This window comes from Megascapheus bottae, chromosome 37, assembly GCF_031878675.1.
Source record: "Megascapheus bottae isolate mThoBot1 chromosome 37, mThoBot2.hap1, whole genome shotgun sequence".
NCBI classification, from domain to species: domain Eukaryota; kingdom Metazoa; phylum Chordata; class Mammalia; order Rodentia; family Geomyidae; genus Megascapheus; species Megascapheus bottae.
The window spans coordinates 2176755-2192162 of record NC_143545.1 but is presented as its reverse complement, the minus strand read 5'-3'; the positions used below and the strand labels follow the sequence as shown (position 1 = coordinate 2192162).

The window sequence follows — 15408 nt, the reverse complement described above, 5'->3', positions numbered from 1 at the left end:
GCGGAGGCGCTCGCGTCCGTCCGCCCCGGCCTCGGCCCGCCGGGAGGGGCCCGCGCGGGGGCCGGGGCAGCGCCAGGTCCTGGGTTCGAGCGCCAGGCCGGGCCTGGAGTGCGGAGAGGCGTCGCGGGCGGGCAGAGAGAGACGGACGCGGGCGGGCGAGGCGTTTATTGCCCCGTCCTCCCCCCCCCCAGGGCGGGCAGGGCGCGGGCTCAGGAGGCGGCCAGGCCGCCGGGCGCCGGCGCGTGGGGCGGCAGCGTCATGGGCGGCAGGAACAGCGCCTTCAGCTTGCCCGACAGGCTGGCCATCTCGGGGTCCTGCGCCTCGTACGACTTCACCAGGCGCGCGAACTTGAGGACGCCTGCGGGAGGGGGGGGGGGACGCGGCTCAGCCCCGGGACGCGGGCCCGGCCGACGCGAGCCGCGGGCGAGCGGGCAGCGCCGGGGCTCGAACCCGCGGCCTGGGGAGAAGTCCAGCCCCGCGCGCGCACGCGCGTCCCGGCCGGGGCGGGGCGGGGCCCGATGCCCGGGTCTCCGCGCGGGGCGGGGCCGGGGACGGCGGGACGGAGGGAGGGCGGGCCCCGGGCGTCCCCACCCCCGCCCCCGGGCGTCCCCGCCCCACCTTCCCCGTCGCAGCTGAAGCCGTACGCCTTGATGACCTCCTGCTGGATCTGCGTGGCCACCGGCAGCACGAACTGCAGCATCTTGCCCATGTCGTTGCACGCGTTGTCGCGGGCCTCGTCCAGCCGCACGGCGTTCTCCGGGGCCGAGAAGGCCTGGATCACCTCGGCCAGGACCACTGCGCGCGCGCGGAGGAGCGGGGGGGATCAGCGTGCGGGGGCCGGGACGCCGCCCGGCGCACCCCGGGACCCCTCCCCACACACACACGGACACGCACACGCACCCCCGGGACCTCACCCTTCGCCTGTTCCGCGCTCAGCGCCGAGGGTGGAGCCGAAGCGGACGCCATAGAAAACAACTCAGCTCCCGCAAACCAGGGGAATGGGAAAAGACACAGAGCAGGTTTCCTACAACCACATCCGAGGCCAGCAGGAAGTGACGCACACAACCGGAAGTTAACTGAGGACCGGGAATGATTGACAGGAGCCCCACAGGCTCCAGTGCGGGTCGCGAGCGTCGTGCGGACCGCACGGATGACCCGGCCGGGTCCGGTCGGATCTGCCTTTGGGGACCGCGAGCTCGGGGTCTTCCGGCGGAAGCCAGAAAACCTTCTAGACAAATTCTAAAAGAGCTGCAACACTTGTGCCGCCCCGCCCCGCGACGAGCGGTCCGGTGGAGCCTCCACTCCACTCTCGCTGAGGGTGAGTTGGAAGCCGCGCCCTCCGGTGCCCGCTCCACATCCCCCCCACCGGAACGAGCGAACCGGGACCGCGGAAGGAGGCCCACGCGAGGGTCCCGTCGCTCGTGGGAAGCCCACGGATTCGCTCCTTTTCCGGTGTGGCCGCGCGGGGCAGCGCTATGCAAATTGCGCCGGTACCGATTGGCCGGGGACGCGAGCCAATCACGACGCCCCGGTGGAGACGAGCCAGGCGGTGATTGGCTCTCAGAAGCCAATAGGAGCCGCGGACGGGGGCCGTCGTGGCGCTTCCCGCATCGGCTGAGCGCGCGGGGCGGAGGCGGCGCCGGGCCCAGGATCGCCAGGCTTGCGGGGCCCGGCTCGGCCCGCGGGACGCGGACGCCGCTCCCCCGCCCGATGAGAGCCCAGCCGCCCAGCGGGGCTGTCCCGCCCCCCCCGGCGGCCCAGCAGGCCTGTGATCGCCGCCATCCGCACCGGGTGGAAGCCGGAGCCCCGGCGGGGCAGCCGGGAGACTCCAACCCCCACGAGCCCGCGGTGGAGCCGTGATCCAGGCGGCAGAGCACCAGCCTCGGGCCCCCCTGCCCCACCCCAACCCCGACAGCCCCCCGAAGTGACCCCACACCACCTAGAAAGACTCAGAGCCGCGTTCCTTGGGCGTCAGGAGGATGTCTCTTGTTTGGTCGGTTTTTGGTCGGGATGTGTTTTAAAGAGCGTCATATAGATATTTATATATATAAATTATTAATGTGGGGAAGGGCCAGGGGCGTACATCGCAGGAGGGATGAGCACGAAGGGGCAGGGCAGGGGAGGCACACAGATGCTACGCAAAAAACAGCCACGTCTAACAGATGAAGATAGTCACACCAAAGAGGGAGGGGCGCAGCCCCCCAGGATGGACCCGAGGAGGAGGAGGAAGCGCGCTGGGGAGGGGGGACCACGACGAGGAGGGACCTGGTCCACCATCAACTGTGCACTGTCCCCCACTCCCCGTTCACCTCCCCCCACCTCCGCAACGCGGCCCCCGCCTCGTCCCGTTTGACCCTTTTCCCCTCCCTCCCTCTGTCCAGCTGCAGAAAAGTCCTACAACGGCGCAGCGCTGTCCCCACGGCTGAGCGGGCAGGCCAGGCGCAGGTCTCCCGGGGGCGGGTGCTGGAGCCGGGATGCTTTCGCGGTCGCCAGGGTCTACAGTGGCTTGTCGCTCTCCTTCTTCAGGTGACTGAAGGGGAAGAAAGCAAAGACCGGGGGGTGAGACCGCGCCAAGGCCCCGTCGCCAGGCAGTCGTGTCTTGTCGTCTCGGCCGCTCGGGTGGCTGAGGTCTGAGGATCGCGGTTCTGGGTCCGCCTGGACGGAAAGTCCAGCCCCCCACCCACCCCGTCAGTTCTGGGGCTGGAACTCGAGGCCTGGTGCCGTCGCTCAGGCCTGGCGCTCCACCTCCACCTCGGCGCCACTTCCAGGCCTCGGGCGATGCGTTGGAGATGGGCGTCTCGGGACGGCGGGGCGGTGGCTGGCTTTGAACCGCGAGCCGCGGACCTCGGCCTCCCGAGCAGCTGGGACAGGCGGGAGCTTTTATCTCCAGGGAACCGGCCGAGAGCTGGAAGTGGAGCTGCGGCTCAGGTGGAAGAGCACCAGGCGCGAGCAAAATAAATAAAAACAACAAAATCCCCAAAAGTCTGGGGCAGCGCCCAGGCCTTGAGTTCCAGAGCCAGACGGCGGGTGGGAGGGAAAGGCAAAGGCGCATGCGCACCACTAGCACGTGTGCGCGCGCAGCTAGCGGCGGCCCAATACGGCGCATGCGCACCACAGGGAGGTCTCCCACACCCCCACGGTGCGCGTGCGCACGCCGCCGCCCGCTGGCCCGCCCGCTGCCCGCCCGCCGGGCCCGCCGCTGACCCGTAGTAGTCCTCCTGCGCGGGCAGGGGCACGCTGTGCAGCGGGTGGTGCGCGTGCAGCCACTGCTGCTGCTCCAGCGCCAGCCTCTGCAGCTCGGCCGACTGCGCGTGCATTGCCTGGAGTTGGTGGGCGGCAGACATGGGCGCGGACAGCGAGGCGGGCAGGTCCCGGTAGGGGGCAGCTGGCGTGGGGAAGGGCGGGGACAGGTGACCGGGGGCCGCCTCCTCCCCAGAACCCACCCCCCCCGCCCCCCCCCGGCCCCCCATGGCTTACCAAAGAGCTGATGGCGAAGAACTTCGTTCTCGTGCAGAGGGTGAGGGAGAAGGGGGTTGGGGAGGGTCCCGGCTGGGTAGGGGATCCGGGTCAGGTGAGACCCGGAGGCCAGGGGGTCAATGAGGGGGTGCACCGAGGCCGACGCTGGAGGGCACAAGAGGAGGGAGTCACTGGGAGCCGGGGGAGGGGCAGACACAGGGACTCCGCCGCGGGGGGGAGGGGGGGTGAGATGGTGGCTGGGTGGCCACAGATCAAGCCTGTATGTCATCTTAGCTACTGAGGACTGACATTCAAAGGCAGACCCTTAAGATCTGATCGCCACTGAGCCGCTGGTGGAGCGCCAGCCCTGAACACACACAGAAAGGAGCAGGGGCAACACCCGGGCCCCGAGATCAAATTCTAGCTCCAGCGCGTGCACGCACACAGACGCGCACACACGCGCACACACGCGCATGCACGCACACACGCACCTGCACACGCGCACACACGCACGCGCGCGCACCCCTGTCTGGGCTTCGCTGCGGGCTCCCGCCTGCAGATCTTAGCTACTCAGAACGAAATCGGAGGATCTTGATTCACAGCCAGCCTATAAAGACTCCAAAAAGCTAGACGGGGAACTGTGCCTCGAGGAGTGCAGCGCCAGCCTTGTTGGGGGAGGGAGGGAGAGGAGGCTCACGAGAGCACCAGGCCCTTGAACTAGAGTCCAAGCACCAGTAGTGGAATGTGAGGAACACAGAGCAAGAGGGCAGAAAGGCCAAGGAGTGGAGGCCCTGGGGAGGCCAAGGAAGAGGTGAAGGCCCACAGGAGGGGGAGGCCCGGGGAAGGGGGGGCCCCGGAGGGGACTCACCCGCGTGGATGGCGTCCTGCTGGTGCAGGTGCAGGTGCGAGTGGATGTGCGAGTGCTGGTGGTGGTGCGGCGTCACGTTGAGCATCTGCAGCCGCGCCAGCGGGTCGTTGCCCAGCGCGGCCACGCGCTCCGCGTGCTGGCGCTCGGCCGCCAGGCGCTCGGCGTACGACATGTCCGGGCGCAGCGCGGGGCCCGCGGCCGCCAGCGCCAGGCGCTCGCGCTCCAGCGGGCCCAGGCTCGGGTGGAAGGGGAAGGGGTGCAGGCCGGGCGGGCCGGGCTGCAGGGCCAGGCCGCCGTGGCGCGGGAAGGGGTCGAGGCCCGGGCCGGGGACGCCGTGCAGCGGCTCCAGCTCGCCGGGCTTCACCTCGAAGCCGGGCTTCAGGCGATCGCGCAGGTCGCGCTCCCGGGCCTCGCGCTCGCGCTCGCGCGCCGCCGGGTCGCTGCTGTAGAGCGCGGGCACGTTGTAGCCCAGCAGCCCCGGGTCCACGGCGCCCAGCGGCACGTAGAACGGGTGGTTGCGGTTGCCGGGGGACATGACGTGCGGCCGCGCGTACTCGCTCAGCGTGCGCAGCGCCGGGGTGTCCGGGCCCAGGTACGGCGGCACCGTGGCCACCGCGCTGCCCGGCTCGAACGGGGGCCGGTGGGGCACCGGGCCCAGGGACGGGCACTCCACGGGGCCGCGACCCTCCTGCGCCAGCTTCTGCGGGGGAGGGACGGGGGCGTCGGCGCGGGGACCACGCGGGGCGCGGGGACCCCCGGATCGCCTTGGCGGCTCCCCCAACTCTGGGCTGCAGCGCCTCCTCCCGGCCGCCAGGGGGCGCTGTGATTTTCCCCCCCCCGGGCGGAAGCGGCGGCGGCGCGCGCCGTGATGACGCACTCACCACACTGCGCTCCAGCTCGCGCTCCTTCTCGCGCTCGCGCTCTTTCTCGCGCTCCTTCTCGCGCTCGCGCTCCCGCTCCTCGCGCGCGCGCTGCTCGGCCTCGCGCCGGCCGCGCTCCGCCAGGTCCGCGCGCTTCTTGGCCAGCTTGGAGCCCTCGAGCGGCACGAAGCACAGGTCGCTGCGCGCGCACGAGTTGAAGCCGCGGTCCAGGTGCTTGTTGAACCTGCGGGCCGGAGGGCGGGGCCGGCGGGGTCAAAGGCCGAGGCCGCGCTCCGGAGGGCGGGGGCGGGGAGGGGGGGCGAGGGGGGGCCTCGCCCCGGGCCGGCCCCCCACGGCCCCCCACCCCTCCCCATCCCCCCAGTGCTCCCCACCCCTCCACATCCCCCTCAGTGCTCCCACCCCTCTCAGTGCTCCCCACCCCTCCACAGTGCTCCCCACCCCTCTCAGTGCTCCCCACCCCTCCCCATTCCCCCAGTGCTCCCCATCCCCCAGTCTCCCCACGGCCCTCCCCGTCGATCCCCCCCTCCGCCCCGCCCCATCCCCGTCCCCGCTCACCGCGCGGACTGGCTGGCGTGGCTGGGCACGTCCACCACCTTGGGCGGCGGCGAGGGGCTGCGCGCGGGCGGCGCGGGGCTGTCGGGCGCCTCGCCGTCGTCGGGCGGCTCCTGCTTGATCTGCGCGGCGGCGGCGGCGGCGGGGGCGGCGAGCGGGGCCGGGGCGGCGGCGGCGGCGGGCGGGGCCGGGGCGGCGGGCGGCGAGGCGGCCTGGAAGCCGGGGTTGGCGGGGCCGGGCGAGGCCGCCCTCTTGCCGTAGGGGTTCCCGGGCGGGGACGCCGCGGCCGTGGTCGTCGTGGTCGTCGTCTTGTAGGCGGCGGCGATGACGGAGGCCAGCGAGGCGGCGGGGGCGGCGGGGCCGGGCGGGAAGGCGGCGGGGGCCGGGGCCGGGGCGGCGGGGCCGGGCGCGCCGTAGGCGGCGGGCGCGGGGGGCGCGGGCGGGAAGGGCCGCAGGGCGCCGTAGGGGTGCGCGGCGGCGGGGGCCGGGGCGGGGGCCGGGGCGTCGGCGGGGTGCGGGAAGGCGCCGGGCGCGGCGTGGGGCGGCGCGTGGTGGTGGTGCGCGGCGGGGGCCGGCGGCGGGGCGGCGGCGGGGCCGGCGGGGAAGGCGGGCAGCAGGCGGCCGTAGGCGGCGGGGGCGCCCTGGCTCCACGCGGGCTGCGCGTACTTGGGCGCCTGGCCGGCGGGCGGCGGCGGCGGCGGGAAGGCGGCGTGCGGGAAGCCGGGGAAGCCGGGGCCGGCGGCGGCGGGGCCGGGGTAGGGGTAGCGGGGCGGCGGCGCGGGGCCGGCGGCGGGCGGGTGCGGGGCCGGCGCGGGGCCCTTGTCGGGCAGCAGCGCGGGCCCGGGCGGCGAGGCGGCGGCGTGGCTCAGGGGCCGCAGCGCGGGGGGCGGCGGCAGGTTCGGGGCCACGTGCGGGAAGGCGGCGGCCGGGGCGGCGCTGAGCCCCGCGGCCCCCGCGCAGGGCGGCTTGGCGATGGGCGTGGTGGGCGGCGGGGGCGGCTTGGCCGGGCCCGGGGGCGCCGCGCCCGCCTTGGGCCCCGCGGCCGGGTAGAGCGCGGCGTGCGGGCCGTGCGGGCCCCCGGGCGGCGGCGCCGGGAACATCCTGGAGGCCGGGGGCTCCGGGGCCGCGTGGTAGGCCGGGGCGGCGTGGGGCTCGAAGCCGGGCTCGGGCGGCCTGGCCGGGCCTCCTCCTCCTGCTCCTGCTCCTGCTCCGCCGTCGGGGCCCGGGGACGGCGGGAAGAGCGGCGGGGCGGCGGCGGTGGTGCCCGGGGCGGCGGGGCCGGCGTGGTAGGGCCGGGCCGGGCCCTGCGACAGCCCCGAGGACGAGTCCGAGTCGTTCTCCACGCTGCCCGGGCTGTAGACGCTGGGCGACGTGCTGCGGTTGTCCTGGTCGATGTCGCGGGGGTCGCTGCTGCCCTCCTCGTTCAGGCTGCGGCCGTCCAGGCTGTCCAGGTCCGAGGGCGACTGCGGCCGGGGCAGCTCGTGCTGGACGCACGACACAGGCCCCCGGGTGTCACCAGCCAGCCTCACACCACGCCCTGTCCCCCCCCAGCCGACCTGAGAGTCCAGCCCCCACCCTCGCCTGGCCCTCGACCCCGCTCTCCTCCTCACGCTGCCCCCTCCAGATCCTCCAGTTCTCATGTTCTGTTTTGTGTTTTCTCCCCAGGGTCCAGATCAGAGCTTGAACCCGGGACCCGCGGCCCTCGCCAAGCGGCGCCACTCCAGGCTGGCTCTCTCCTGCCTGACGAGATTCCCTGCAGACCTGGGCCAGGCATCAAACCATGATCCTCCTCCAGGTCTCAGCTTTCTGGAGTAGCTGGGACTGGCAGACAGGACCCAGCGATGCCCAGCCAGACAGAAATTAAAAACCCCCAAAACAATGGCCTCGTGGTGGAGCGCTTGCCTGGCATGCACAAAGACCCGGGTTCAACCCCTGGGTACCACATACACAGGGAAATCCAGAAGCGGTAGAGTGCTAAGCTTGAGAAAGCCCAGGGACAGTGCCCAGGCTCTGATTGGAGGCCCTGGGACTGGCAAAATGCTATAATGGTGGGAAGGGCTTGGGGGGGGGGCACTCACCTCAGTCTTGGTTTTTTTGGGCCCACTGGTGTCCTCGCTCTCACTCCCGGAAATGTCTCCACCACTGCGGCCTTGCTTGCCGACCTTGGGGATGGCAGATTCCTCCATTCGGGCCTTCTGTTTGAGACAATTCCTGACGTCAACATCCGGGCTCTCGGCAGCACCCTCTGCCAGCCTGGAAGTGCAGGCCCCGTCTAACATGGATGCCGGGCGCAGGCGGGGTACCTTGGCTGGCTGTCTGGACTTCTCAGCTTTGCCCTCACTACTGGACGTGCTGACCGCCCCAGGGGAGGCTCGGCCCCTCAATCTCAATTCTTCCCGGGGCCCCGGGGCTTCTTTCTTCCGTCCACTCCTCATAGCCATCTGAGGAAGAAAATGAGAAGCAGATAAATGACTTTTTTGGTCAGTTGTAGCGTTTGAACTCAGAGCCCTGGGCGCTGTACCCAAGCCTCTACCACTTTGAGCCACAGTGCCACTTCCAGCTTTTGGGTAATTTATTGGAGATCAGAGCCTCCCCAAGGTCCTAGCCTCTAATGACAATCCTCAGGTCTCAGCCTCCTGAGCAAAGATTCAGAGGCTGGGGGAGGGGGGGCCTCTTGAGTCTTTACTCACTGAGTCTTTATTCTGTCGTGTCTTCATTCTTCAGAGTGTGAAGACTCCATTCTCCTCTGCCTAGGCAGCTGAATTAAAGAAATGTCTTTCTTCTGGCCCAGCTTCCCACTGCGGTGATGTGGGAAGCAGGCGTAGCAGGCACTGGGGCTGCGTGGGGTCTCTCCCCGGTGAAAGCTGTCGGGAAGAGAGCACCGTGAGACTTCCCGCCACAGAACAGAGCCAGAAGGGCCCCCTGGGGCCAGTGCCTTTGCCCTAAGCCTTTCCACCAGAACCACAGACACTGGTGACTCACGCCTGGAATCCCAGCCACTCGGGAAGCTGAGATCTGAGGATCACAGTTCAAAGAAAGCCAACCTGGGGTAGAAAAAGTCTACAACCCAACCCCCTCCTCTCCAATAAACCATCCGCTCCACGCCAGAGCGGTGGTGTGGCTCAAGGGATAGAGCACTAACCTTGAGTGAAAAATACCCCAAAATTATATAAACCAGCCACAAGACACTGCTGGCTACTTGAGGCTCAACAAGTAACTCAGCCAGGCCCCCCAAAAGCCAGGATTTTACTCTTTACCACTTCTAAAGAATTATCTGAGGGGGAAAAAAAAAAAAGTTATCTGGGAGCTGGGCGCCAGTGACTCATGCGGATAATCTGAGCTACAAGGAGGCTGAGATTTGAGGGTCGCTGCTTGAGGCCAGCTTGAGCAGAAAAGTCTTGTGAGAAACTGGGCTGACTGGAGGCTGAGATCAAAGGATTGAGGTTCAAAGCCACCCCAGGCAGGAAAGTCTGTGAGATCCTTATCTCCATTGAATCAACAGAAAACCAAAAGTGGAGCTGTGATTCAAAGTGGTGGAGCGCTAGCCTTGAGCAAAAAGATTCAGGGAAGGCACTGACAAACAACCAAAAAGTAAACAATGCCAATTAATCCCGAGCCCCAAAATACGTACAACAATGTTGGTCTAAACAGGTTTGTGACAAGCTAAAAGAAGTATTGGATTATATTCTAGAGGAAAGTATGTTTCCCTATACCAATACTCTGCATTTTTGGTGGGTTTTGTTTTTTTTTTTTTTTTTTTGCCAGTCCTGGGCTTGAGCTCAGGGCCTGAGCACTGTCCTTGGACTTTCTCAAGACTAGAGCTCTACCACTTGAGCCTCAGCACCACTTCTGGCTTTTTCTATGTACATGGTACCAAGAAATCAAACCCAGATCTTCAAGCATGCTAGGCAAACACGCTACCCCTAGGCTAAGCTCCCAGCCCTGAAAGTGCATATGATTTTTTTTTTTTTTAATGCCAGACCTGAGGCTTGAACTCAGGGCCTAAGCACTGTCCTTGGACTTTCTCCAGGCTAGAGCTCAACCAATTGAGCCTCAGCACCACTTCCAGCTTTTTTTTTTTTTCTTTTTCTACCTATGTGGTACCAAGGAATCGAACTCTGATCTTTGTGCATGCTAGGCAAGCACTCTACCACTAGACCACACTCCGGGCCTGCATACAATTTTACCACTAAGCCATGTACCTGTGGTTCATACCACCAATCCTAGCTACTCAGAAACCTGACATCTGAGGCCAGTGATTCAAAGCCAACCTGGGCAAGAGAGTCCATGAGACTCAAAGTGGTAGAGCCCTACCCTTGAAGAGAAGAGCTCAGGGACAATGCCCAGGCCCTGAGTTCAAGCCCCAGGACCAGCATACATATAACCACATAGAAATCATGTCCTAGAGTTAACTGTAGGTGTGTGTGTGGACACCTGGACAGCTGTCCCTGAGCTCTTTAATTCCAGGCTGGCGCTCTACCACTCAGAGCTACAGCTCCACTCCCGGTTTCCTGGTGGTTCCTTGGAGATGAGAGTCTCACGGACTTTCCCGCCCAGGCTGGCTTTGAACCACGATCCTCAGATCTCAGCCTCCTGAGTAGCTGGGATGCCAGGCACCAAGGCAGCATCAAATCCAGTTATTCCCTCCTTATCCACTGGGTTTGAATCGACAGAGTTAATCAACCCCAGATTAGGAATCTCCTTCTTTTTTGGGGGTGGGGGATGGGATTCTAGAAAGTTCCAAAATAGGGAAAACTTCCATTTGCCCCAGGCTAACCCCCAAGCAGATTCCTCAAGAAGGAAGAGGAAAGGCACAGCCCACAGCCGCCTCCGCCTCCTCTCCCCCTCCGCCTCCTCTCCCGTGGATCCAGCTCTCATGCCAGGTGCTTAGGCTTCGGGTATGGGTTCCATAGTCTGAACATGTAGAGATTCTGACACGGCGGCTCCATTTCCAGCCTTTGGGGCAGTTCACTGGAGACAAAGCTGGCTCATCCTCACCAGCCACCCTCACCAAAACCTGATTCCAAACACCACTGGGCATCAAGCTGAAGCCCACCTTCTGGTTTGGGGAGGTTTTAGTGCCATTCCTGGGGCTTGAACTTGGGACCTGGGTGCTTCTTCCCTGAGCGTTTTTTTGCTCAAGACCAGCTCTCTACCATTTGAGTCACAGCACCACTTTCTGTTAGCTAAAAAAATCTGTTGGACTGGGCCAGGAGTGAGGCCTAGTGGTAGAGTGCTTGCCTAGCACGCACGAAGCCCTGGGTTCGATTCTTCAGTACCGCAGACATAGAAAAAAGCCAGAGGTGGTGCTGCGGCTCAGGTGGTAGAGCTCCAGCCTTGAGAAAGTCCAAGGACAGTGCTCAGGCCCTGAGTTCAAGACCCAGAATGGCAAAAGAAAAAAACAGACATCTACAGGACTTTCTACTACCCCAAAGACCTGAGGACCCGAACTGAAAGCTACCCAACTCCACCGCAAACACAGCCGCCAGCGGCTCGCACGGTGGAGCGCCAGCCTCGAGCAGACAAAGCGAAGCCGTCCTCGCATGCAAGCTCCGGGTTCGAATCCCAGCACCGACACACACGCAAACAAGAAACGAAGGAACAAACAGGAGGCCCGGTGAGTAGCAGCAGACCCAAGTCAAAAAACCTCCCAGCATCCTAGACCCAACCCAGCCTAACCCTAAACCCAGAAGACGCGGGGTGGGGGAGAGAGAGGAGAGGGACGTCCTCAAGGTCAAGGCCAGCGAGAGGCCTGAGGCCAGACCTCAACCAGGTTCTGGAAATCCCAATCCTCCATCCGGGGACCCATCACATCATCTCCTCCGCCACCTCAGGGCCAGGCCAGGGAAGAAGGTCAAAGGTTAGAGAGGGAAGCCTGGGGGTGGGGAGGGTGGGCTGTCTAGAAGAGGATAACCTGGAGGGGGGAGGGGGGAGAAGACGCCATGCAAAGCTGCTGGCCCAGGGCAGGGGCTCCCGCCTGCAATCCTGGCTGAGATCTGGGGATCTGGGATCTGGCTCCAGGGGTGGGGAGGATGGAGGAGAGGATGGAGGGGAGGATGGAGGGGGGGATGGAGGGGAGGATGGAGGAGGGTAGTGGGGGGATGGAGGGGGGATAGAGGGGAGGATGGAGGGGGGATGGAGGGGGATAGTGGAGGGATGGAGGGGGGATAGAGGGGAGGATGGAGGGGGGATGGAGGGGGATAGTGGAGGGATGGAGGGGGGATAGAGGGGAGGATGGAGGGGGGATGGAGGGGGATAGTGGAGGGATGGAGGGGGGATAGAGGGGAGGATGGTGGGGGGATGGAGGGGAGGATGGTGGGGGGATGGAGGGGAGGATGGTGGGGGGTAGTGGGGGGATGGAGGGGGGATAGAGGGGAGGATGGAGGGGAGGATGGTGGGGGGATGGAGGGGAGGATGGTGGGGGGATGGAGGGGAGGATGGTGGGGGATGGAGGGGGGATGGAGGGGAGGGTGGAGGGGGGATGGAGGGGAGGTTGGAGGGGAGAGTGGTGGGGGGATGGAGGGGGGATGGAGGGGGGATAGTGAGGGGGATGGAGGAGGGATGGAGGGGAGGATGGTAGGGGGTTGGAGGGAGGATGGAGGGGGGATAGAGGGGAGGGTGGTGGGGGGATGGAGGGGAGGATGGAGGGGCGATGGAGGGGGGATAGAGGGGAGGATGGTGGGGTGGAGGGGAGGATGGGCTGGAGGATGGTGGGGAGGATGGAGGGGGGATGGAGGGGAGGATGGACTGGAGGATGGTGGGGAGGATGGAGGGGGGATGGAGGGGAGGATGGAGAGGAGGATGGACTGGAGGATGGTGGGGAGGATGGAGGGGTGATGGAGGGGAGGATGGACTGGAGGATGGTGGGGAGGATGGAGGGGGGTGGAGGGGGGATGGAAGGGGGATAGAGGGGAGGATGGTGGGGAGGATGGAGGGGGGATGGAGGGGAGGATGGAGGGGGGTGGAGGGGGGATGGAGGGGAGGATGGAGGGGGATAGAGGGGAGGATGGTGGGGAGGATGGAGGGGGGATGGAGGGGAGGATGGACTGGAGGATGGTGGGGAGGATGGAGGGGGGTGGAGGGGGGATGGAAGGGGGATAGAGGGGAGGATGGAGGGGGATGGAGGGGAGGATGGAGGGGGGATAGAGGGGGGATGGAGGGGAGGATGGACTGGAGGATGGAGGGGGGCTGGAGGGGAGGATGGACTGGAGGATGGTGGGGAGGATGGAGGGGGGATCGAGGGGAGGATGGAGGGGGGATCGAGGGGAGGATGGAGGGGAGGATGGACTGGAGGAAGGTGGGGAGGATGGAGGGAGGCTGGAGGGGAGGATGGAGGGGAGGAGGAGGCCCTGAGGTCAGGCCTGGCCTGGCCACGCGTGTCAGTGCCTGGGGCCCGGGCAGGGAGGGGGCGAGGCCGCCCGGCGAACACCCGGCCGGGGCCGCGGTTCAAGTGGTGGAGCGCCGGCCCCGGGCGAGGGGACAGAGGAGGAGGCGGGGAGGAGCGGCGGGAGGAGGAGGGAGGAGGGGGATCCGCGCCCGGCCGCCCCCGCCCCGGCCGCGGGCACAAAGGGAGGCCGGGGCTCAGGGCCGTCCGGGAGGCCGCGCGGCGCGGCGGGGCGGAGCCGGGGAGGATCGGGAGGGGAAACCGAGGCACAAAGACGCGGCGGCTCCGGGCCGGGACCCCGGGCCTCGCCCGGCCCCGGCGCGCGCTCCGCCCCCCGCGCTCCGCCCCGCGCCGCCCCCGCCCGGGCCTCCGCCGCCGCCGCCGCCGCCCGCAGGCCCGGGCGCCGCGATCGCGGGCGGGAGGGGGCGGGGAGGATCGGGGGGGGATCGGGAGGATCGGGGAGGATCGGGGGGATCGGGGCCCCGCCCGCGCCCCGCGCCGTCCTCACCTGCGGCCCGGCGGGTTCAGGCGCCGCCGCGGCGCCCGCGGGCTCGGCGGCCCCGGAGGCCCCGGAGGGCGATCGCCATGCCCGGCCCGGCTCCGCGCCCGCCGCCGCGCTCCGCCCCGCTCCGCCCCGCTCCGCTCCGCGCCCGCCGCCGCCGCCGCTGCCGCCGCCCGCGCGCCCGGCCGCCCGGCAGCCAACCCGGATCGGACCGGCGCTCCGCGTCCCCGCCCGGGCCTGCGCCCGCCCCGCCGCGCGCCCCTCCTCCTCCCCCTCCGCCCCACTCCTCCCCCCGCCTCCCTCCCTCCGGAGCTCCGCCCCGCGCTCCGCCCCGGCCCAGCGGAGGGAGGGAGGGAGGGAGACGGGCGCGGGGCCCCGAGGGGAGGGAGGGGGAGGAGGAGGAGGAGAGAGGGGGAGGGAAGGGAGGGGGGACCTGTGGAGGAGGGAGGGGGAGGGGGGAGGGGAGGAGGAGAAGTGGGGGAGGGAGGGGAGGAGGGGGAGGGGAGGGGGAGGAGGAGGGAGGGGGAGGGAAGGGAGGAGGGGGAGGGGAGGGGAGGGGGAGGAGGGGGAGGGGGAGGGAGGGGAGACCCAGCACCCAGGCCCCACCGGCTCTGGAGGTGGAGCAGCGCCCCAGGGCGCAGGGGAGCCGGGTACAGGGAGGCAGGAGGGCGCAGGGGGCTCCCAGGGCCAGCACCCTTTCCCCCTGCACCCACACCCCCATTTCCACTGCCAGCCCCACCTGGGTCCAAGCTGACCCCAAATGACCTTCAGACACCACCACAGCCTTGTGGGGTCCCCGCCACCCCCCCACACACACCAGGGCCTTGTGGGGTCCCCTGACACCCCCCACACACACCAGGGCCTTGTGGGGTCCCCTGACACCCCACACACACACCAGGGCCTTGGGGGGTCCCCTGACACCCCACACACACACCAGGGCCTTGGGGGGTCCCCGCCACCCCACACACACACCAGGGCCTGTGGGGTCCCCTGACACCCCACACACACACCAGGGCCTGTGGGGTCCCTGACACCCCACACACACACCAGGGCCTTGGGGGTCCCCGCCACCCCCCACACACACCAGGGCCTTGTGGGGTCCCCGCCACCCCCCCCACACACACACCAGGGCCTTGTGGGGTCCCCGCCACCCCACACACACACCAGGGCCTTGTGGGGTCCCCTGACACCCCACACACAACACCAGGGCCTTGTGGGGTCCCTGCCACCCCACACACACACCAGAGCCTTGTGGGGTCCCCTGACGCCCCCCCCACACACAGGGACCCCCCATTCCGCCTGGGGGGGGGCGCAGGGACCCCTGGCAGCCCCCCCAGCCCCTCGTGGAAGAACCTGGGGTTCGTGTAGCGATGCAAGACATTGTCATCTCACAATGGGACGCCATTCCAGCTAAAGTCTGGGAATGGTCCAGCAGACTCCAGAAGCTTCTGGGAAACTGAGGCAAAGAGTTTCCAGGGCCCAGGAGAGATGGTGGGGGGGGGGAATCTTGAACTCTTTCTCCCAAGTCTGCCCCCCCATCACCATTTGAACCCCAGCTCCACTGCTGTCTTTTTATGTCATTTCTGGTGGCCCCATAGACTCTTCTGCCCAGCCTGGCTTTGAACTGCTGTCCTCCAGCTCCTCAGAGGCTGCGATTCCGGGCAGGAGCTACAGATTGCTTGGGTTGGCTTTTGTTGGGTGTTGATTCCAGAGCCTGGGGAGTTTTCTACGCCCCCCAAAAATAAGACAAAGAGCAACATTTTAA

The 15408-nt window shown here is 67.5% G+C and overlaps 2 protein-coding genes and 1 non-coding gene across 3 annotated transcripts; all 3 read right to left on the bottom strand.

The window, feature by feature from the left end:
- Positions 1-131: 131 nt before the first annotated feature.
- C37H12orf57 (chromosome 37 C12orf57 homolog) lies at positions 132-992 on the bottom strand. Its single transcript, XM_090325317.1, has 3 exons — positions 915-992; positions 619-795; positions 132-358 (listed from the first exon to the last, which is right to left on the bottom strand). The coding sequence occupies exons 1-3, from the start codon at positions 964-966 to the stop codon at positions 210-212; spliced, it is 378 nt and encodes a 125-aa protein (XP_090181443.1). The 5' UTR covers positions 967-992; the 3' UTR covers positions 132-209.
- A 205-nt stretch (positions 993-1197) lies between these two features.
- On the bottom strand, positions 1198-1259 carry LOC150042018 (U7 small nuclear RNA). Its single transcript, XR_016533691.1, has one exon. It is a non-coding gene; the product is annotated as a U7 small nuclear RNA (small nuclear RNA).
- Positions 1260-1960: 701 nt separating this feature from the next.
- Atn1 (atrophin 1) lies at positions 1961-13773 on the bottom strand. Its single transcript, XM_090325184.1, has 12 exons — positions 13650-13773; positions 8448-8621; positions 8061-8198; positions 7836-7952; positions 6525-7241; positions 6208-6431; positions 5761-6120; positions 5206-5428; positions 4325-5024; positions 3478-3621; positions 3205-3385; positions 1961-2530 (listed from the first exon to the last, which is right to left on the bottom strand). Exons 2-12 carry the CDS (start codon positions 8472-8474, stop codon positions 2497-2499), a joined length of 2865 nt encoding a protein of 954 aa, XP_090181310.1. The 5' UTR covers positions 8475-8621; positions 13650-13773; the 3' UTR covers positions 1961-2496.
- Positions 13774-15408: the final 1635 nt, after the last annotated feature.